The sequence below is a fragment of the Empidonax traillii genome, unplaced genomic scaffold (assembly GCF_003031625.1).
Source record: "Empidonax traillii isolate 1590-97213 ecotype Southwest subspecies unplaced genomic scaffold, ASM303162v1 scaffold227:size730986, whole genome shotgun sequence".
Lineage (NCBI taxonomy): Eukaryota > Metazoa > Chordata > Aves > Passeriformes > Tyrannidae > Empidonax > Empidonax traillii.
This window is the reverse complement of record NW_020955420.1, coordinates 26,740-49,975: the sequence shown is the minus strand read 5'-3', so window position 1 is coordinate 49,975 and position 23,236 is coordinate 26,740. Positions and strand designations below refer to the sequence as shown.

The following is a 23,236-nucleotide window of genomic DNA, read 5'->3' as shown; positions in this document are numbered from 1 at the left end:
TTTTCCCCCATTTTTTTTCTGAAATGTGAATGGGATTCATCTTTCCAGTCCATTAAATTAATGCTGAAAAGCATGGCCCTCAGCTACCACCAGGAAACCTTCTGGAGTGAGGGAAGAGGGACCTTTTTTAGCAGGGCAGCCATCGAGTCCTGAAGCAGGCGTCTCCAGAGACTATTTAATTCTGCTTATTTTAGAAACATGTCTCTTCCTGCTCTTTTTTTAACCAGAGCCTTCATGCCTGGGGGTGGGGGCTTGGCTGTGTGACCAGTGTAGTCCAGCACACAACCACAGGCTGTGACTGAGGAGCAGGATCTTTTGCTTCCCCATCCCCCCAAGTTCTCTTTTTCTCCATCGTCATCTCACCACCTCAGCCATGCCAGGACAAGTGTTTTTGAACCCAGGGGGCAGAAGCAAGACATTTTCTTTGTTGGATTAGTGTTTCAGCCAGATCTTTTCCTCGCTCCAGCACTCCTTGATGGCCACACTAATGCTGACATTGGTCAGAAAGGAAAGCAGTTAGAATAAGAAACCAGGATGTGGATTCATGAGGACGAATAATCAACAAGGAAGATGGGGCAGCTCTCTTAAATGACTTTCCATCCTTACACTACATGAAAGTGGCTGTAAATATAATCTCAGCACAAGGAGGAATCCATTCCGTATGGCGTTTCTGAATCAAGATTTAAATCTGTGAAAACACAGCCGATACAAAGAGGTGTCAGTCTGCAGGAAGCACGAATGTTAGTCCAGAAGTGCGAGTTGTATATTCATTTCTAGGTTTGTAAGTGTAATTAGAGTGGTGTGTGGAGATGTGAGTAAGCTGGCTGGCTGGTTATGGCTTCAGAAAGGTGGTGTCTGCTCAGCAGCTCAGCTCTTACTGCACACTTCGATGTCTCCCCCGTGATCTGAAGCGTGGTTGTGTGGTTCAGTAGAAAACTTTGCAGTGAGGCATGAGTCAGTATGCAGTAGGGACAGATTGTAGTGTTTTCCTCTGCTTGCCATTGGCTTGGTGGATGCTGGGTCAGATGAGGAGCAGCTCGGCTGAGGGGAATAATAAGGCAGAAACCTAAGGTGTTGTTCTTAACATGGCCTTAATTATTGGTATAAATTGTGGCCTGTGTCAGGTAGAGTGAAGTGTCGAGGTGGAGGGTGATGAGAGGAGGGCAGCATAGCCGTCAGTATTTAATCTCAAGGGAATAAATGTGTCTATAACTCTTATCTTTTTCTCTTGATCCTGTTTGCCCAGTTAATTTTCAATAGCAGAGAGATGCTATTGCAATTCTAATAAATAAATTTTAAAAGCTGTAAAAGGCTTTTGTGCTATGGAGTAGTAAACTTAATTTCTAAATATCATTATGATTAGAAGAATACAAAGGTTCTAAATGTTTGATTTGCAAATTCAAAATTCCATGGAGGAATAATCCTTCCTTTTTCCTCTTGTCACTTAATGAGTCTCTCATTTCAAATTAAAAGCTCCAGAGATATCCATCAAAGCCAGTTTTATAAATAAAAAATTTTCTTCAAGCATTACTGTTTGTTGAGACAGTAAAAAAAAAAAAAGGCAGCCTGGAAAGCAATGAGTCCAACTATTCAAGGTTATGTCCATGTTTGTTTTCCTAAAATATTTAACAAATATGAAGTATGGTTCACAAATGTGCAGAAATAATTTTAAGATCAGTTTTTCAACAGCACACCATTTGCAGCCTTTTAAAAAGAATCCAACTGGTGATATAGTTGTTAAAAGAGATTTCAGTTCTTGGCAAGCTTACTTTTTATAAGCTTTGAGCTTCTTTTTTCAGGGAGGAAAAAAAATTACTTTTTCAAGGATTCTGGAATATTTTTCAGTGATTTAAAAAGGGGGAAAACAAGTATAATAAAAAATAGTTAAAAGTTTCACAAAAACATTAATTTTTTCTTGTAACAATGGGGTTATTTTTCTGTGCCCGTCATGTGTGGTTGAATACTGACACAAAGTTGAGTTCCAAGGGTTTCCAAAGGCTTCCTTTAGCCGTCTAGTTAGTTAGGAGTTATTTGTTTGGGTTCATTCCCTTAATGGAAGAATCTCCAACAGAGCAGTTCGTGGTGCTGTCTGGTGACTTGCAGGGAATGCATTTGACACCTCTGGGACCAGGCTGCTGCAGAGGCCAGGGGAAGGTTTGCAGGCTGGGGATGTGCATTGTTTTGCTTGCATTGAAGAAGAATCAGAACTGAATCCAAATTAGCAAATCTCTGCCTGAGTTTTTCCAAAACTCAGCAGCTGGATAAGCTGTTAAGCCGCGGAGGCAAAGGAAGCGAAAGAGCTCGCGTGCGTCGGAGGGCAGGCGCTCGCTCTGGGAGAGGCATTGGCTTAGCCATATATGGAAAAGGACATTTTCCTTGTTAACTTTACAGGGAATCTGTGCCCAGAACTACATTCATCATGCGGATGCATTTCCACTGGAACGTTTCTCTTCCAAATGGTCTTAATCATAGTTTTAGCACTGTGTCACATCTTTGCTGACTTATTTATATAGTCTGTGTGGACTTGCTGTGCATCCCCTGTTAGTCTGCCCTAAAAAGGTGAACTGTTTATAATTTTCTCGTTTCGGCTAACAGAAAGGACGGTACTAAACTGGTGCCAGCAGCTTTGGGTTTCTTTTTCTCTGAAAAGCCCACCCTGTTCTGGGCTGTACTTAAAGCAAAACTGCTTCTCAAATAACAAAATATCCTTTCACTTGAGGGGAGTAAGGTTTGAACAGAGAACATAGCCACCATAAAAGCAGGAAAGAAGGAACCTGAAGGTTGATCAGCCTGGTAAGGCCTTGCCCTCCAGACTCCTGGTCCAGTAGGTGAGCTCCTACACTGTCTTTCCCAAGCTTTGGTTCAGTCCCTTCATCTGTGTTCCATCTATTCGCATTTGTTTGGTCACAGTTCCCCTCTGATCGGCGTTCGTGGTTGCACAAGTTGAATTTAGGTGATCATTTATAGAGGAGGCTTAATGAGAGAGTGTTCCTGGAACAGAGTTTTTGCAAATGAGTGATCACCTCTGCAGCAATGGGCAGAGGGAAAAACTGGAGTTACATACGTGCAATAAGTAATGTTCAAAAGTTAAGTAGGATATAATATGTTCACAGTTCAAACGCTGGGAATTTTATTATCAGTAATTTCTTATGTGTGTATGCATAACATCCAGCAAAGCCATTCCACAGCATATTCTCTTAATTCTCCTGAGTCTAAACACCACTGCCTGTCCTCTCACTGCAGCATCCACTGAAGAGTGGGCCAAAATGATTTACCAGAAAAATATGAACCGTCTAAGACTGTTGTTGGATACAAGTTGTTAGCAAAGGGTTGGCTTCTGTTTGAAACTTTCTCTATCAGCAGCCATCCTTTTTGCGTTGGGTCTGGCTGGATGTGCAAAATAACAACTATGTTACAACCCTTAATTTCGTGTGGGAAAACCAAAGCTCAACTGCTTCACTACTTTAAGCATTGCTCACTTTGTTGCTAAGTTATATGAAAAATAGTACATCTTCTAGAAAAATGACATGTTAGTTTTAGAAGGCTCTGCCAAATTCACTTTTCCTTGGCTATGTTGCAAGATATTTTTTAGAACAAAATGTCTTTAAGAATATTGTTTCCAGGATGACTGGAAAGGCTTTAATTAGCAATAACATTTTAGGATGACTGAGGAAACTGGCAGCTACTGTCCAAGTTCTCAGAATTCTTACAATGAGTAAAAGAGCAGTAGAATTTAAAATAGTACCAAAATTTAAAAGATGTGACAACTGACCCTGGCTGACTACCTGCTATTAGGGTAGAAGAAAATTTAAAAAAAGAAAGGTCTACTTGAAACCTATTATAGAACTTAATCCTCTGCAGTACTAAGTGAAGTCTTTCAACTAGTTAGGGAAAATGACAAGTCAATAGTTTGTAAGTATTCAGATCGTGTCTCATAAAGCATGTAGATTATATAGTTTGGGTGTAGGTATTTTTTCTGCCAGGCTTTCATTAATATTTATCGTGCTGAACAAAGGGTAGAGTGTTTTTGCTTTGATATGGATGGTATCCATTAATTTTCTGTTGTCTAAAGAAGGAAAAAAAGAGAGTTTATACCAAGGATGCTTTATGGTGCATATTGTGAGAGGAAATTTCTAGTTGGAGTATGAAGTGCAAAGTTAAGCTGTAAAATGCCCTTTGAATCCTGAGGAAAATGCTTTGGAAAGGTCCTTCGTGTTTATCTTAAAACAGAGATTTTAATATAGAAGCTCTGTTTTTACATCTTGTATTTCTGTAGTGTCTTTATTTAGAAGTAGTTCTCTGATAATGTTCAGAGCATAGACATTTTTTTATAAGATGTTAAAAGACTGGTTTGGGTTCTTCCCCCCAACTAAATAGCATTTCCCAAATTCTCATAGCTTGCTGAGTTACCTAGCATTAGAGTTTTTCAAAGTATTTTAAAGTAATTTAAGAAGCTACCCTGTTTCATGTTTTCTGAATACAGTGTAGCCCACAAACATGTCCAGCTGGTACGTCTAAGATAGTTTGATTTGCATCTGCTCCCTGTTCCTTGTCTCCTCTGAAACACAGTTACATGTCTGCAGTTTCGTGCAATTTTTTATTTTCTTTTTGGTGCTTAGTCATGACAATAAATCATGCAATTTGGTTCTCTGGTTTTGTGTTTCAGGCTACTTTAAAATTGCTCACATATGCCGGGGTCCTCTGTTGCTTGATATGGAATGGGCTTGCTCAGCAAGGTGAGTCACTTGATTACACTGCAGTAGTTTAATGCTGCCTTAAAACTGCATCCGATTAGCAGTTATTTGTGTAAATAGATATATCCTCGTTAGACAAATGCTAATGGCAGTAGGTCAGTCATATCTCATGTTACTAACCTGTTTGTTAGAACTTAGTTTACAAAGCCAGAATGAAACCAAATAAAATTCCAGGGTTAACACCTTTTTGTAAATGAGGTGATCTATTTGTGTTCCTTGCCAGGTGGAAGCGACTGCATAAAAGCTAATGCAAAATCATGTGGGGAATGTATACAAGCAGGACCAAACTGTGGTTGGTGTAAAAAAACAGTAAGTGTTGCAAAATTCCTTTTATGGTTTGGGTTTTTTTCCCCCTTGGTTTCAAATTTAAGTAACTAATTTAACTGTATAGAAATGTCTGTTTTCTTTACTAATAGTTCCCCCTAGCTACTCAATTTGATACTTAGTTTTACTTAAAAATCAGATACTGTGATTTTCCTGATGTCCTGATTTGAGTATAAATGCTTTTCACAATGTGTTTACTTCTCGTTTTTCAAATCTTCAGTGTATACAGACCCTACAGGCCATCTACATAGTTACTTAAAATTATTCCTACATGGAATCTGTCTGGGTATGCTTAATTATATTCTTCCAGAAACATTAGAGTAAGAGCTAATTTTAGACAGATGTGGGTGTAGTAGGGGAAGAGATGGAAGGTTGTTTCTTTTTATAAAAGAAAATGTTCAAATTTTAGTTTTCTGTTATTGGTAGACTTGAGGGGTAGGAGATTAGTTTGTATGTGTGGGTGGTTTGTTTCAGTATGAAACAAAAAGAGTACTTTCTTATGTTAGTAAAAATTAAGTTCAGGAAATTACAAAATATAAGGTGATCTGAAATTTGTGTGACTTAACCAGTATATGCTGAAGTATCTTCTTCAGGTTAAAAACAGAAGAAAATACTTTCTATAGTTTTTCTCTGGTTTGTTATTGAAAACTGAGGAATTTTCCTGTTTCTTGTTAGGAGATAATAATGTATATTTATTTCCTTGTGGTACTCCTTACTATCCCCCAGACCAGCTCGTAAACTTTCAACATTTAATTAAACTGACTATCTTTAAAATTTGGTCTTGAGCTGTCAGATTCCTAGTAGGTCTTTTTCATCAAGAACTATCAAGCACTAAGATACATTTATTTATATGCAGGTTTGGGAGGGGGCAGAATCAGAATTGCTAGGTTTCTTAATTAGAAGCCTTATGTATCTGTCTTTGAGGTTAAGAGGTTTTTTTAGGTTTGAGGTAATTTGTTGTTCAGAACAAAGATATCAATTGGTTTTCTTATGAATTCTACTTTTGGATTGAATTTCCCCAAAATAAGAGTTATCTGTCTTTGCCCTGCTCTGTCAGCATATGGCCATTATTTTGTTGTGGAGTACCAAGGTACTCTTAAATTAAAAAAGAAAAAGAGTTAAAAGGGAGGGTAGTTGCCAAGCAGGCTGTACAAGTGGGTTCACATTATTGATGACTATGTGAAGATGAAAGCTTTTTCCACCTACTGTCACTTTTAGAGCAGCCATTTAAATGGATGTCCTGCTTGTGACAGAGGTGACATTGGGCTTTTTTTTTTTTCTTTCATCTTACTTACATCTTACACGCAGATAAGTAGAATCAAACTCCTGGACTAAATAGGAGTCACTGATGTATCCTTTAATACATATCAGGACTGTGCGTTTTATTACTAAACTTTGAAAAAAAATTGGAGTCATTGTAGAAAGAGTTACTGTGGGTAGAGTACAACAAATTGCACATAGCTGTAAACCTGTAAACTCTTTTGCCTGTGTTTTCTAGGACTTTTTGCAAGAAGGAGAGCCAACATCTGCACGGTGTGATGACTTGGCAGCACTAAAGAGTAAAGGCTGTCCTCTGGAAGATATAGAAAATCCCAGAGGTAGCAAACAGGTGCTCGAAAACAGAGAAGTAACAAATCGTAAGAAAGGTGCTGCAGAGAAGCTGAGACCAGAAGCCATTACACAGATCCAGCCACAAAAATTAGTACTGCAACTAAGAGTCGGTAAGGACAGTTTCGTTCTAGTCTCATTATGATTTTTCTGCCACCACCACATCTGCATTTTTTGATTTGAGTGTGTAACCATTTTGTTACAGAAATTACTATTGCTCAGATAACCTGAATTGATAGCAGAGCTATTCAGGTCAGCCCTGGGTGTTTAGGTACTCCAAGTACTGTTTGATTTTTATGAAAGATACTATTCCTCTTTCCAAATAGGAGAAAATTGGTTCAGCATGGATTGATACATGGATCAGAGAGGTAAAATTGTTTTGCTTTTAGGATTCTGTAGTTGGTTTTCTTCAGTGTGGTTTCTTAGAATTAAAGTAGAGCAGTGAGCAAAAACTTAAAGAAGTTATGAGAGCATTTCCTTTTGCTTGAAGTACTGCTGCTATCTGAGGTCTGTGTGTCTGAACGGAATGGTTGTGTAGTTACGCAGCAAGATTTTTGGATTGCTATGTATAATACTTTCCAGAGGCTAAAGGTGTGGACACAGGACTACAGTAATGAAAATAAAGTAGATGTGTACCATTTCCATCCCCCAAAGAGAACTTTCATTCAAATGGCAGGGGTGGGGAGGACCAGGGCTAGTGGCTCTCAGTTCCTGAACACAATGGAGATTGTCCTTAAGGAGAGTTCTTAGGTACTTCAAACACCTCAAATAGCTGCCTTGTATTTCCCTGGAGTAAGAACCTGTGCTTGGGGTCAGCTGCTTGGTGGTGGTTGCATTAAAAAGCGGAAGGTGATGTGAAGCAGCTGAACGTGATGTGGGGAGGAAAGTAATGAAAGTTATTTTGCAGTTTTGGTATCGCCCCTGTTTATTCCTAATGTGAACTTTTTCACTTCAAACCAAATTATTATTTCTCTGTTGACACAGAATTTTCTTCATCAGGGACCTGAGCAACCAGAGTATAATTATTCAAAAGATTATTACTCTGTTTATAAGCACTTCTTTTGGTATAAGTTCTCTGGTGAGGGACTGTTTACTGGCAGAGGGGGATACTTGCTTTCTGTGCAGGCTCTTTTAAATGAAAATCTAAATAAGTTTTGGTGGCTGATTTTTTGTTAAGCAAATGTTTCCTAATTATTAAGCAAACTTAAGCACAATATCACCATTTAAGTTCAGTGACTGAGGGGAGCAGGGGGAAAAAACTTGTAGTTCTATTCCTTACTTCATATGGAATGCTCTTCCATTTTACAGGGAAGGGGTAACGTGGTGTGTGTGTGCCATTCTTCTGCACTATCTTTGAACATCAGAATGAGACTACACGCTTCTGTCAGTAAAATGCAGGATCTGGGCTTACAATCACAACAAAGAGTAATTTACCATTCTCTCAGTCACATTTCTGTGCTCTCAGCCTGGTGGTGCAAAGTAACTTGCAGTGTTCCACCCAGAACTGATTTTTCTTGTGTAAACCTATTCAAACAATGTGGTTTTTTTACTGAGAACTTTCGGAGTCATCATGGATGAAAAGAGATGTGAAAATTTGTGCTATTAGATCTTACAGGAACTTTGTTAAAATGATTTCAAGTGTGAAGATTTGAAATTGCAGCAACTACCAGAGGCTTGATTTTTGGCAGGCTAATATTTTCTATGGGGAGATAAAATATCTTGGAAATATGAAGCTGAACATGAGTCATCATAATTTGATGTTAAGCATTTTAATTAATCAGAGAAAATTCAAACTTCATAAGTGCTTCCAAACTTTTTCTTAGAAAGGATTTTTCTTGTCGGTGAAGTTGTGGAATTTTTAATGGTTTCTATTTGTTGTTTAATCTCTGAAACAGGGGAACCCCAGACATTTTCATTAAAATTTAAGAGAGCTGAAGACTACCCCATTGACCTTTATTATCTGATGGACCTCTCTTATTCTATGAAGGATGATTTAGAGAATGTGAAAAGTCTCGGAACAGCTCTGATGTTCGAAATGGAAAAAATAACTTCAGATTTTCGAATTGGTAAGAAAGATTTGCCTATTCTGAAAAAATAATAATTAAAAACCTCAAGTTTCCTTCCTGATGTTTTTCACATGATTGTGTATGAGGAGTAAATTTTTTTTTCCAACTTAGCAGTATTACGTGAGATGTTGTTATATATAGAACCTGTTGAACAACTTAAAGAGTACCTGGTTTTGGTAAAGAGAGTGGAACATAAACAAGTACGAGAGCTGTTTCTGATGCCAGCTCAGCTATAATGTGTTTGAATTCTGTTGTGTCATAATATAAATGAGACTTCCATTCTTCAACTTACAGGGATTTTATTGTTCTTTCTTAGGATTTGGCTCTTTTGTGGAGAAAACTGTGATGCCTTATATCAGTACAACACCAGCCAAACTCAGAAATCCCTGTACAGGTGACCAGAACTGTACAAGTCCATTTAGCTATAAAAATGTGCTCAGCCTTACCAGTGAAGGAAACAAATTCAATGAACTTGTAAGCAAACAGCACATTTCTGGGAATTTAGATTCTCCTGAAGGTGGATTCGATGCAATAATGCAGGTTGCAGTTTGTGGGGTAAGTGTGTATTACTTTTTTTTACTGCTTTGTTAGATGAATGCAGCCTTAGTGTTTTGTGGTGACTGATGTTTGAACATGTTGTCTCACTTGAACAAGACAGGATAGATGAGACAGGCTGCATGGATACCTGTGTTTAGCTTTTGTGGAGAGCTCTAGTGAATGAATGAAACTGGGAAACGTGAAAGTGCCAAACAGAAGTCATGTTCACAGCAGACAGATATGTTCCCAAGACAAATTTTTTTTAAAGTTTGCTGTAGAAGAAAAGTCAAATTCTGCTTAAAAGTGTGTGAAATCCTGAGTAAGCAACTATTCTCAGATTATTTCAGAGGTCTCTAAGCTTCTTGTAGTTGTGGTTGCAGAAATTTGGTATATTATAACTTCTACTGGTTTCTCAGAAGTAGATGGAAAGCTTTATAATTTCTTTTGAAGATCTGAATATTCTTTGATGTTTATGTAGCCTTGACAGACTATTCTGTGCTCCTGTACAAAACGGACTCCCAAAAAATCAATATCCAAATTTATTGCTTTGTTAACATATTATTTTTGCTGATGAGCAATGGACTGGGGACCTCCTGAAACAATCTGGAATCTTATTTTAAAAGTGCAGTGTTAATCGTAAGCGTTCTAGACTTTTTGATGGTAACTGGTATTATATGACACTTTTACATGATCCTCTCTCCTTCAATTAGCTAGGGCTTCAGCTCCAGGGAATAATTTAAAAAAAATAGGGAAGGGCAGGTTGCAGAATTAGGCCCTGCAGCTGTGGACCAGAATGCTCATGGGACAGTCCCGTGGCAAGCCCTGTGGTGGGTACAAATCTGCATTAGGTTGGCAAAGCCTGGTGATTCCTCAGAGCCTAATGCCGGGCAGTGCAGCCTGCAGCAGTGCTGCTCACCAGCATTCCCTGTGCTTGGGCTGTGGCACAGGAGTGGACTTGGCATTAAAGAGCTGGACTGATGTGCCTGATTTCAAACACCCTGTCGCTCTTCAGATGCTCTAGTAAGAACTGAGCAGATCAAAGTATATCCCAAAAAGAGTGTTTCTTGCCTTTGATGAAAAAGCTATGGCAGATGTTTCAGAGCAGACATTTAATTAAATGCAAGTTCTCTCAAGGTGTGCGTGAATTAATGTTTTCCAAGGTGATACTTTTACCGTGGGGCTTTCCTGTCTGTCTACTTTTTCATGGATTTATCTCTCAAGTGTTAGTCTCCAGTGATATAAAATAAATTGATACAAAATGCTGAAAATCCATTTGTATTTTTTCCCAAGGAACAAATTGGCTGGAGGAATGTTACAAGGCTACTAGTGTTTTCCACGGATGCTGGATTTCACTTTGCAGGAGATGGTAAACTTGGTGGAATTGTTTTACCAAATGATGGGAAATGTCATCTGGAAAATAATGTGTACACAATGAGCCACTATTACGTAAGTCTTAACCTCGTCTTCTAGGGAAATTAATATTTTGTGATGCTTAAGCTCACAAACCTCATTAGGTCATCTGGTATAGTGTCAGACCACTACATCTTATGAACTTCACACATTTACCTCTATATTCCATAAAGTGACTTTAGCTTAACTAAAGCAAATGTGGAAGAATTAATCCAATCTTGATTGGAAAATTTCAAGAGATGACAACTTTCACACTATGATTTGTTCTGTTGGATTTTAACCTTTTTGATTATTAATAATCCTACATGTCCACTGTAGGACTACTGTGATGGCTATGTCCCATTATTTTTCTATTTCACCAGTCTTTGTGTTCAGAATATTTTACTACTGTAAAACAGCATTTTGGACAGGTTTTTTAAGATTACTTGAAATTTTATGATGCAAAGTTTATGGTAAAAGTATGGTTAGCATTGCCTTTTTTTGTTGATAGGTAGATCAGACAAAAGGTGGAAAGAGAAACATTTACTGGATGGGGTAAACACAATAACCTTTACAAAGTTTGTGTGTTTGTATATTCCTAACTTTAAGTTAATATTGTTCAATAAAACCCTGAAATTGATTCAATTTTATTTCATCTTTTCTTTATTTGTTTTAAAAGGTTGTTTTGCTTTAGGACTGTGACATAAGCTGGCTAGTTAAGAGTCTTACATATATTTCTAAAGATTATTTGTATTTACGATGTCAGAGTATTTCTGATTATTTTCTAGCAGTGTGTCCCCAATTTAAATTGCATTTTTTGCTTGATTTTTATAGGATTATCCCTCTATTGCTCATCTGGTACAGAAACTTAGTGAGAACAATATTCAGACAATCTTTGCTGTTACTGAAGAGTTTCAGGCAGTCTATAAGGTAAATCAATTGCTCTGAAGTCACTGAAATTGCTTTATTTTAAATTAAAATAATTGTGTAAGTAAGTGATACGTAAGTAATACTTTGCTACTCATATTTTTATTATTAAGCCTTTTTTACTTGTTCAAATCAAAACTGACTGTGTGTGTGATATCCAATGAAAAAGTGCCCTTTCTCCTTGCTACTCTTCATACTTTACAGGTAGGAGGGAGTGGAGAGCACATTTGCAGTGCTAATTTTTGTGAACATTTTTACAGCAAAATAGCTGAGGGTGGTGTGAACACTGAATCAAGAGACACTCTTAGGAAATAACATATTTTGTCCCTTGTGGTCTATTTATATTCCTGATGTTTAACTAAACGGCTGGATGTGATTGTGCAATAGGAAATGACTGTGTAAAGGAGATGCATATTTTTCCTTGTTTTTACCTAACAAGGTGGTTTTTTGGTTTTGGGTGTTTGTTTAAAGTGTATTCAAATCGTAAGTTTTTTCTTTTTCTGTTGGAAGGAGATACCTGCCTATCTTTAATGTACTCCAAGTGTGGTTGAAAACATGTTGTATGTTACCAAATTTAGCATGAAAATTCAAAGGAGAAGAAAGGGCTAGGTATTTGTTTATGCTAATAGTGCAGTGTATAACCTGAAAAATCGTGATGATCTCTGGCAACACTGTAGCTTTGTTTTTTGAAATACTTGATCTTGAGTAGTTAATCCAGTAACACATCATATCACCATTTACACTACAAATTATACTTTGTTTGCTAGTAAGACTCTAATTTTCCATCTGCTTTTGCAAATGTTGAAAGGAACTGAAAAATCTGATACCAAAATCAGCAGTGGGAACATTGTCTTCAAACTCCAGCAATGTGATTCAGCTGATCATTGATGCATACAACGTAAGTTCAGATTTTATTTGGGTTGTAATAATTTTTCTTGCTCCTAAATTATTACGAGTTTTTCAAGCAGACTCCAGAGTGGATTAGTTAGTGTACTACACTATAAATATGCCCCATTGCTGTAAAACCACATTAGATATTCAGACACTATGACAAGAAGAGCTTAGATGACTAGAAAGATACACTCTTGAAGTCACTTAAAATTACATTAGAAAGAAAAGTTATCATCCACATTTTCCCTTTCAAAACATAAAATCCACAACCAAGACCCACACTGTTCCTTCAGCATCTCTACATCTTGCCTTCCTTCCAAGTGGAAGCAAAAAAAACCATTTTGTGACTTCTTGATCCCAAAGGAAATGTCTCTGTCAGCCTCAGAGGCTCTTGGGTTGGATCCCAAAGTATTGTCTTCATTGCTGTGTTGTGTAAATGAGCCCCATTTCTCCTTTGGAGTACACAGGGCAAACAAATGCCTCCAGTGTCTGTGGAAACCTGCCATGACCCTGTGTAACAGGGTTCAGACATGAGAAGGGGTCACTGCAGAGTGACTTTGGGCAGCCTTGGGCTGGCGTTTCTTGGCACATTCCTTGGAACTTGCATAATTCCAGTGTGCCCGTGGGATTGGTGCCTGACCATGCCTAGTTGTATGATGTCTTTTCTTCAGCAAAATGCTTATGCAACTCAATTTGAAATTAGCTCATAACTGTTGTTTTAGTCCCTTTCTTCAGAGGTTATCCTGGAAAACACTAAGCTACCAAAAGGAGTGACAATCAGTTATAAGTCTTTCTGCAAGAATGGAGTGAATGATACACAAGAAGATGGAAGGAAATGTTCTAACATTTCAATTGGAGATGAGGTAACTTACAGTATATGTGCTGCTACTCAAGTGCAAAATTCACTTAGTGTCCAACACAGCGTTTCTTTTTAACAGTACAGACAAAACTACTTTTAGTAATGTGGCTCTCCATTTATTTGCAGGTTAGATTCGAGATTAATGTAACAGCTACCGAATGTCCAAAGAAAGAACAAAATGAAACAATTAAAATTAAACCACTGGGATTCACTGAAGAAGTGGAAATTAATCTCCAGTTCATCTGTGAGTGTCAGTGTCAAAGTGAGGGAGAACCTAATAGTCCAGCCTGCCACGAAGGAAATGGAACGTTTGAATGTGGTGCATGCAGGTAAATAAATAGACATTTTGTTTATTTTTGCAAAAGAGAAATACGAGCAAGATCTTTGTTTCCTTAACTAAGGTTTACTTGGGTTTACTGGTTTTTATAATGAAAGGACAAGAATTACCATTACAGGCCCATTTCATTTAGGGTATTTTGAAATACTGCTGTATCTCTGCAAATAATCCTTATGCTGGAATTTATAGTATTGATCATTAGATCACCAATATTGTACAAGTCACAATTCAGATTTGGCCTTGAGTGAGTACTTTAAAGGGTATGGGTCTTATTGCTTTTTTTGTTTCTTTATTTAGTTTTGAAGTCCAGGTAATATGGCAACGTTATGGATTTATGGAACAAAAATGTGATGTTTTTGCAAGTATTCATAGTGATGTAATTATATGCTTCCAGTGTGATGTTTCTTAATTTTGAGAAATTCAAAGGCTTTCTAGTTTTTTGGTAGGAGCTCCTACCAAGATTAACACTGTTTATTTCATAGCAGGAAAGAGCAACACCTCATAAAAAAAACACCTTTTGGTTTGTGTCTTCTCCCTGCTTTGTTTCTAACCTTTGGATTCTTGTTTTAATGTTTCTTCTAATTGCATATATCTATAAAACTTTCAGAATATAAATAATTTTTTGTGTACTTATGCCTCTGAAAGGTCCATTATTGCTCACCACAGGGATTGGATTACAAATGTATTCCTTATTACATATTTGAAAATTAAGTAAAGTTCTGTTCAATTTTCTGGAGTTAACACACAAATGAAAGCAGTGCAACATCTTAGAGTTTCAATGGAGAGTGGTTGACAATCAACCTAGGAAGTCAAAAAGGTTTGATCCTTATTTTCTCCCCCAAGAAATCCACAACAAAAATGAAAACTGGTTCTTGGAAACCCACGAGATGAGAATGGTAAGAGAAGAATGGAATAAGATCTTCTCTGGGAGAATAAGATCTATGACTTTGGAAAACAGTTTTGGTTCCTGCTCAGTGAACTGTGATTGAAATAAAAGAATCGTCATTCTCCAGGGTTTAATATATGACTTAATGAAAACAAAGCAGAAGGTACTGCCTTCACTCTTAGAGGATTTTTGGTGGGAGATGGACTCCCATCTGCCTGGTGAAGCATTGGTAGTTAATAGGGTTTTTGAAAGACCAAGGTGTGGCCCCCTAACTGCTTAGTGTTCTGTAAGTTGAGGAAAAAGCCATTTCGTGTACAGTATTATGGTCCATTGCCTCATTTTGCAGTCAGTTTTTGATGTTCCTTTTAAATAAGGAGAACAGATTTTCCCATCTTTGTATAGAAAGGCTTCTTATGCTTGGTGTCACTGTCTCTGGTGTCCCCGTGGTTTCACATGGGCAAGAACAGACCTTTGGGTAAGCACAGCCTTTTGCTTTTGTAACAGTAGCAGTTTTCCAGTGAACTGTTGACTCTGATGGACACCCTATAACAGTCTGGCAGTCACTGGTAGGAAGGAGAGCAACTTCCATTTGTTCATCGACATTTTAACCTTGTTAATGAGAAGTGATCCACGAGGATCTCGGTTCAGCAGCTCTGAAGATCATCTGTTTAATTGCTGTTCATAGGAGATCTTTTCACTGAAATATGACAGCAGCTACAGTGAACAGTCGCTGTCACCTAAAAATAATTACTATTCTATCACATGAGAGGCATTAGCAGTGATTATGTGATAATTTAGTTTAAGGTACTTTCTCACCTGGAATATCAGATGAGATAATCTGCGTAAGAGCAATTTAGTCCAGTTTGCTCCTTCAAGAATGGGTTCGTAGATGTCAGTTGGAAGTCTCATTTGAAATTTAATTTGGAACATCCCTGGAGAGGATTCACTTTTGCTCCTGTTCTCTGTGCAATTTTTGCAGAGTTTTAATTGAGGTTAAAATTTCAGTCATGTTTTTACCTTGCAGATGTAATGAAGGACGTATTGGAAGACTATGTGAATGTAGTACAGATGAAGTAAATAGTGAGGATATGGATGCTTACTGCAGGAGAGAGAACAGTACAGAAATATGCAGTAACAATGGGGAATGCATTTGTGGACAATGCGTATGCAAGAAGAGAGAAAACACCAATGAAGTGTATTCTGGCAAATACTGTGAATGTGACAACTTCAACTGTGATCGATCCAATGGTTTAATTTGTGGAGGTGAGAAATCCTTCGGTTTTCTGCAGGCAAAGCTGGTCAGCACTATACAAGTCTGTCACCTCTACCCAGTAGAGATAGCTTAAAGATCATAACCACTTGATAACAGACATGAGAGTATCCACAGGTTTAGTGATGGCAAACATCTCTAAATAAAACAGCCCTCTGAACATACGTCATTTTAATACACATTTCACCTTTCTTGAATCACAGCTCCAAGAAGTATGTGAAGTGAACTTCACTTCTGCTGTTTTTTACAGAATTACCTTCAGGTATTGTAGTAAAGAAAGCTGAGGCAACTGTTCTTAGATTATAGTGTTATTCTGGCTCAGTATAACCACTGTGTCAATAGAAAGAGAGAATGACCTCAGCTTACTTGTAATAGTGAGTGCTTGACTTCGGTGCTTGACAGGACACCAGTGAGATACTTGAGACTATTCTGAAAGGTATTTGAAGATTAGAATGTGCAAGATTCAGAAAAACACCTTAAGCACTTGAAGCAAGACTTTGATACCAGGTAATTCCTGAAATCAAAAGCAATTTTAAAAAATCATTCAGCAGCCGGTATCTAAGTTATTTTGCTGCGTATATCTTTGTCCTATAACTTCCTTAGATTGCTTTATACATGGAAGTATCTTGGACTGTAACTACTACCTCAGTTTTGTCTGTGATACAAAAATAGAACAGTGAAGCCACTAAGTTTTAACTGAGTAATGAGATACCTAATCTTGCTCAGAATACACTACTGCTTACCAGCTCCACAAAGGATGGGAGCAGTGGTGTTCCAAAATATACGGTGGCAGGTAAGTATTGACTGAAATACTTTATTGTCAATGCAGAAGGAGTGGTGTGGCCATAAAACTTCTCATGTCATCCAGATCACCTTTCTGGATCACACAGAAAGGTGATCTTGTTTCCTGTGTAGGGAATGTAAGGAGCATGAAGTTTGGTTGGATGTGTGAGGTCAGAAGTACAGCAGCTGAATGGTGGCGACCTGTGGAACCAAAGGTGGTTCATTCTTCTGTGTTCTGAAGTCTCAGTGCATTCCCCATCTTTTTAGGTCTTGCTTTATATGTTTGTTTAGTGATAGATACGAAGACAGGAGTGATCAGTTTATCTGTACACACACAAAGTTGTGAACTGAAGCAGTGCTGCAATGCTCTCCACCCAGGGGATATGGTCATCACACCATACTGTTGCTGATTAGATTTCCCTAGCCTTGTTATTTTGTTCATGAAAGGAAATTTAAATGTAGGAGAATGGGAAAAGAGGAGAAATGCCTACATGTAAGTAGTTTTTCAAAGAGCTAAAATTTATTTTGTGCCTCTTAATCCTTTAGATTTTTCATTGTCTCTCCATCAGGATTTCTTTTCCTTTTATCTGCCCTGAGATTTATTTCTTACTGTCACAAACTTTATGTTTTATATTACACTTGATTTCACTGAAATATCTTTGCAATGCACAGGAAATGGTATCTGCAAATGCAGAGTGTGCGAGTGTTTCCCCAACTTCACTGGCAGTGCCTGCGATTGTTCCCTGGATACTACACCATGTATGGCATCTAATGGGCAGATTTGCAATGGAAGAGGAACCTGTGAATGTGGCACCTGCAATTGTACAGATCCCAAATTCCAAGGCCCCACATGTGAAATGTGTCAGACTTGCCTCGGTGTCTGTGCAGAACACAAGTACGTACCTAGAACACCAAGTCCCAGTTTCTGTGCATTTGAGTTTGGGGTACTTATATGTGAGGATTTTTAAAACAAACCCTTTGATAGTTAAAACTTCAGCTGAGCTTTTTGCTTGAAACTTTTATTCTGAAATACTGTTGAAACAGAGTAACCTGACAGTCAAAAACTGAACCTAGACCTGTGTGGGCCAGTGAAATTTGCATCCCTTCCTTCAGAAATCCAGATTTTTAGAAACCAAACATTTTCTGCACAAAAACTTTGAAATAAGTTTGGGTTTAGTGGCTGAGCTGATTCCTGTGCAGCTAAATTTGTGCTGAGAAAAAAACTTAGTCTTTTTAGTATAAAAATCCTGTTCACTCTGCTTTTTTCAATGAGTTATTCAGAGTGATACTCCACTGTAAAGCTTGTCACTCAGTTTGTTCTTTTTAACCTGCAAAACTGTCTCAGATACTGTTTCACTGTCAATATCCTGTTCCTACACTGCCTTCTCTGAGAGTATTCATTTTCCAGGTAGAGGTGTTGAAAAAGTTTGGGGTTTTTTCTGCCTTTGAAGTTTGTGGGTCATCCAGGGAAAGAGGAATTTATTAAAGGGCTTTTGTTAAGCCCAAGGTACATAAGTGTTCTGACTGCTAAAAAGCAGTGTCTTACTTTATTTTTTCCTGACCTTTATGGCAAAAGGGTGTTTTTTTCTCTTGGGTTTCTTTTCCCCATGTTTTCTCCTGTACGTTTCTTTAAATTAAACGCTAGAAATTTGTCCTGAGCTCATTAAAAAGCATTGCTGCTGGTTTGTAACTCCACAGGGACTGCGTTCAGTGCAGAGCTTTTGAAAAGGGGGAAAAGAAGGACACCTGTTCCCAGGAATGTATGCACTTCAATATGACGCTGGTAGAAAGCCGGGATAAGTTGCCGCAGCCCGGACAGCCCGATCCGTTGTCCCACTGCAAAGAGAAGGATGTTGATGACTGCTGGTTCTACTTCACATATTCTGTCAACTCGAATGGTGAAGCCAATGTCCACGTGGTGGAGACCCCAGGTACGAGCAGGACGTTGCCTGTTCTCCCTTTGTTGTTAATTGGCTCGGTTGTGTGTTATGAAGTAGCTTTGGTTGATGTGGGTGAGTTGGTGCATTCAGAAATAGGTACCTGTTCCCTGAATGGCAGCTGTGGATGTTTGAAGGGCTTTAGAAAAACTAAGGTCTCTCTAGATCTAGATTTTTCACACCTTTAGGGTGGCAGAAACAGGTTCTGTTTTTTAAAATCAAAAATTAAAACATTGCCTATTTCCACTTGGTGTACTTTGCAGGCTTACTTTACCTGTCCTGTAGCAACTCCTAGTTAAATAAATTTTCACAATTTTTTTACTGGGTTTGTGCTACAAGTTATAAACAATTGCGTCTTTGAGGTTTTGTTGCTTTTTTTCTTTTCCTTTTCTTAATAATTTGGGACCACTGTACATAAAATTGTGTACTATGCTGCAAATGGCTTGAACAATTCGGTACTAGCAGCCTTTGCTTTTACTTAACTGAGGTACCTTCAATAATAGATCCTTAAAGCCTTTTGCTTAGTTAATCCTTAAAAGTTCCGTCTTCTGATACAAAAAAGCGAGAACAATTTTATAGCTCAATCAGTAATTTACCATTTATTTACCAAGACCATTGTTAGTCTGAATTACTGGATAGTGCAGAATTTCTGGGTTTGTACTTTAGCAGTGTGTGGTCTCCTGATGTTTATAAGCCTGATATAAAATGCACACCTTAAACGTTTAGTGCTGTATTCCACTCAAGGAATTTTCAGAATTGATCATTTGGGTGATCGTCACTTAATACAGACCAGTGGCTCTTAGACATAAATACAATTCAGAATGTTTATAATTCTCTACAAAAGTAGTCCACAGTCTAGAGGAGAACCTTGAGCCCTGTCTCCTAGGGCAAGTGAAACACGTCCTGCATTTCTGGGGCCTGACCTTTTCTTCATGTATAAACTTCTGTTGCCTGAGCTCAGAGGTGAATCAAGCCCATCATGCAAAAGGAGGCACCTTAATTCTGTGCCATACAAGCGCTGAAGGAACCAGCTCTGGCCAGTAGAGCTGTATTCAGCAGACACTTGTGTCTTACTGCTTCCCAAGGAATTCCTGTCATGACCCTTCCCCCTTCCCTCACCCTTGCTACAAAGATAAGGAGTCTGCAGTGGGGGAGGAAGCTTTGTTCTATTGACTGCACAGGAGTTGCATTTACTTGCTTCTGACTCCTTCACTCTGTGCATTGATCTCTGCAAAAGTCTTTCTTCAGTTTGTGATTTTACATTAATAGTAGAGTTGGGTTTTTATTCGGAGGATTATTATTTCTGTGTCAGTCACCATAAATCTCTTTGCATCTGTATTACTCTTTTCAAGCACACAATTCACTTTTTTTGGAAGTACATGATATTTTTATCCAAAGAATATGTGCCTTTTTTTAAAACTTGATTTCAGCAGAGATCAGTTCCCTAGAAGAGGAAATACCCTTAAAAAATGAAAATCTGTCTCAGAAGCAAAGTTATTGCTTATCTCTATATACTAACCACTTACAGCCATCTGAGGTAAAATGGGGAGCACTCTTTCTCTGTAACGCTGTGACAGAGTACATGGGGCCTGTTTTGCCAGTCTGTGTTTGTACTCCAGCTGGTTTATCCCTCCTGCACCACCTTTGACTTGTATGTTTAAAATACCATTGCCAGTTATTTTGCTCTTAATATTGTAAATCAATAGCTTAAGGGTTTAGCAGTATATTGACTTTATCATCAGGACAGGAGTTGCTCTATTGCTAAAACCAAGCACAAATTACAAGGATAAAAATACGCTGGAATGTTACAGCATGTACATATTCCAAAAATTCTGTTACTTGAAAGGGAAGTAGTACTGGCATACCTGATATTCAAAATACTGACTTCAGTACAAAATCAAATGTTAAAAGCATCTGGATATGCACTACCTTAACCATTCTGTAAAACCGTGTTTCCCTTGCCTTATTCCCTAGAGTGCCCCAGCGGTCCTGACATCATTCCCATTGTAGCTGGTGTAGTTGCTGGAATTGTTCTTATTGGACTTGCATTATTATTGATTTGGAAACTACTAATGATCATTCATGACAGAAGAGAGTTTGCTAAATTTGAGAAGGAGAAGATGAATGCCAAGTGGGATACGGTAAGTCAAGAGGCTTCTCTGTGTGTAAAAGCTGCAGTAGCAGAGAAGAATAGAAGGTTTTTGTTCACGTGGCATAAGTGTTTCAGATTATAATCAACCCTTTTAGAGAAGGACTTCTCAAGTTAGAAAAGGGAGTAGTAACTTGGGTTTGAATAACATTTCAGAGAGAAAATGTGACAGCATAGTTCAGCTTCACAGTTCTACCACACATAACAATGTATTTTTGAAATGTTTATTAGAAAGATGAGTCGCTTCTGTATAAAACAAAGAAGAAGCTTTTGTGTTCATTGAGGAGATCTTGTAAATAATCATACAGGGTTGAATGAGTAAATACTCATTGGGAGGCTTCAATAAAAGTCACAAAATTGTGACTGGTACTGGTTTGTTGAAATCTTCCCAATGCTTTGTCAGCAGAGAAGTGTGCAAGAAAAGCAAGCCTATGGTCTGTAGGCTTTCACAGGCTACAGGTTCCTCTCTCTGGGAAATGTTAGGAATCTTCTAATCAAGAACCCCTTCGCTACAGTTCTGTAGAAGGCAACACCCACATGTGCTTGATAAGAGAATACTTAAGAAAATGTCCAAGGAGGCCTTTTGGGTTTATTTAAGAAAATTAATTAATGCTGTTCTGGGTAAAACAAAATTACTAACACCTTTCTGTATATATATAGCATGATTTTTTTCAGTGATAGTTGAGAATGTTACTTTTTTTTTCTCTTGTTGAATTATTCGATATTGACCATTTCTTTTACTTCAGCAAGAAAATCCAATATACAAGAGCCCTATTAACAATTTCAAGAATCCAAACTATGGACGTAAAGCTGGTCTCTAAATCTCAGTTTGTATCTCCTTTCATTTTCTTTCCTTTTTTCCCCCTTTGCATGTCACTTCAAACTCACTGTGTCACAGTCAGTTAATCACAGTTTGTCTTGCTCAGTTTATCTACTACTGCTTTGAGTGTGGGGTTTTCAAGAATGCAGCTTGAAATTTTTTAACCAGTTTTGAGAGCTAGATTACTTACTTACTAATGTTACCAGTACTGGCTTAAACTATTTTACAAGTTATTATTTTTATTTTATTTTTTTACTAAGTGTGTGAATAAATCTTAGATTGTGGAGAGACAGAGGGGCGGGCTTTGTCTTCTGTTTCCTCAAATCAGCAGTCAGTTTGCTTTAATTTGATATATTTGCTAAGATAGACTAGATACTCCTAAAATATCCCAGCCTGTAAATATCACTGTTTTTATTAAAATGACTCTGGGAACATTCAGAGTAGCCTTACAGATTTTTCCTTTTTTGTAAACCGCTTTGTCTTATTAATTGTGAAATGCATATACTCTACTAATTTTATAATTAAATATGCATCTTACTTTTTTGGTCCTTATTTCTATTGAAACAGGCAATATCACAGTCCTTATAGCCCAGCCAGCTTGAGGATGGACAGGAGAGGAGGAAATGTTCTTGTCTCCTCTAGATGCATTTTCCACTTGTTTTCTTAAGTCCCTCCTAAACTCTACCTGAGCACCTCATTTCTGTTTGGAAACGCTGAGTTCAGTTCTCTTCACACCCAACACAGCAGGAAAAACAGAATCCAGGAGAGCAAATCAGTAAAGCAGAAGCAATGAGTAGGTACCTTCTGTAGACTTCAAGGTTTCACTTCCTTGAGTGCTCTAGGTGTTCTTCTCCTTCCCTGGGATCCCCAGTTGCTCAGGAAGGAGAGAGAAAGGGAGGATGAGATAGGGAAGGGGTGTCAGAAGAATACTGAGAGATAAGTAATACAGAGATCAGATTAGAGGAAGGGGAATGAAGAAGGTGGAAAGGCAGCACATCCCTTAAATATCCATAGATTTTCTTCAGAAGCCAGTGGAAGGGGTGATCTCTATCTCTAAATTTATACTATCTGCTGTCTCCCTTTGCACTCAAAAGATTTTGTAAAGGAAAAAATGAGGGGAGAAAGCAGGAATTGTGACAAGAAGTACTTAGTGTAGCATTCTGAGCCCTTCCCTTTCCTCTTTGCATTTGTTTCACTTTCCAGTGTGTCCAAAATGGATTGTAAAAATGTTCATTTTATTTGCTACATCGACCACATTCAATCCTTTTCATTTTTCTTCCTGGAGTCCATTTTTCTGGGGAGGATATTGAGTTGTTGGTCCTTTCTAACACCTCACATACTCCATCTGGTTAAGTCTCTGTTACCTGCTCTTCTGCTGTTCACTTAACTGTGTAGTTTCTGTTGCATGCAGGACAAGCATCTAACAAACCATATGGTGTGTAATTTCCATGCTCTTATTCTCTACTCTGTGACTCCTCAGGATGTAACGTCCTTAGTACTGCCAGTTCTCCTCAAAACGTATTTCCTGCAGAAAGCTTTCCTCTTGTGTAAATGGAGAGGTGCCTTTTTGTTTCACTCGGATATGAGGATGAAAAGTATGAAAGAGTGTGGGTTTGTTTAAACATGACTTTATAATTTTTGGTATCATAGAAATATCAGAACTCTGGGGAGAGAGGGAGGTGGGTTTAGATTTATCGAC

The 23,236-nt window shown here is 38.0% G+C and overlaps 1 protein-coding gene across 2 annotated transcripts in view; it reads left to right on the top strand.

The window, feature by feature from the left end:
• Nucleotides 1-23,236, top strand: part of ITGB1 (integrin subunit beta 1) — a 44,297-nt gene that overhangs the window by 15,135 nt on the left and 5,926 nt on the right. Inside the window, exons 2-16 of one of the 2 annotated variants that reach the window (XM_027887993.1) lie at nucleotides 4,667-4,736; nucleotides 4,978-5,063; nucleotides 6,577-6,799; nucleotides 8,582-8,752; nucleotides 9,069-9,307; nucleotides 10,580-10,735; nucleotides 11,513-11,608; nucleotides 12,414-12,503; nucleotides 13,219-13,359; nucleotides 13,482-13,684; nucleotides 15,603-15,841; nucleotides 17,304-17,526; nucleotides 18,330-18,562; nucleotides 20,543-20,709; nucleotides 21,464-21,544. In XM_027887993.1, the coding sequence (XP_027743794.1) occupies nucleotides 4,667-4,736; nucleotides 4,978-5,063; nucleotides 6,577-6,799; nucleotides 8,582-8,752; nucleotides 9,069-9,307; nucleotides 10,580-10,735; nucleotides 11,513-11,608; nucleotides 12,414-12,503; nucleotides 13,219-13,359; nucleotides 13,482-13,684; nucleotides 15,603-15,841; nucleotides 17,304-17,526; nucleotides 18,330-18,562; nucleotides 20,543-20,709; nucleotides 21,464-21,538 (2,412 nt within the window). In that variant the 3' untranslated portion in view covers nucleotides 21,539-21,544. The remainder of the gene's footprint in view (nucleotides 1-4,666; nucleotides 4,737-4,977; nucleotides 5,064-6,576; nucleotides 6,800-8,581; nucleotides 8,753-9,068; nucleotides 9,308-10,579; nucleotides 10,736-11,512; nucleotides 11,609-12,413; nucleotides 12,504-13,218; nucleotides 13,360-13,481; nucleotides 13,685-15,602; nucleotides 15,842-17,303; nucleotides 17,527-18,329; nucleotides 18,563-20,542; nucleotides 20,710-21,463; nucleotides 21,545-23,236) is intronic. The other variant, XM_027887994.1, reaches the window with a different exon arrangement.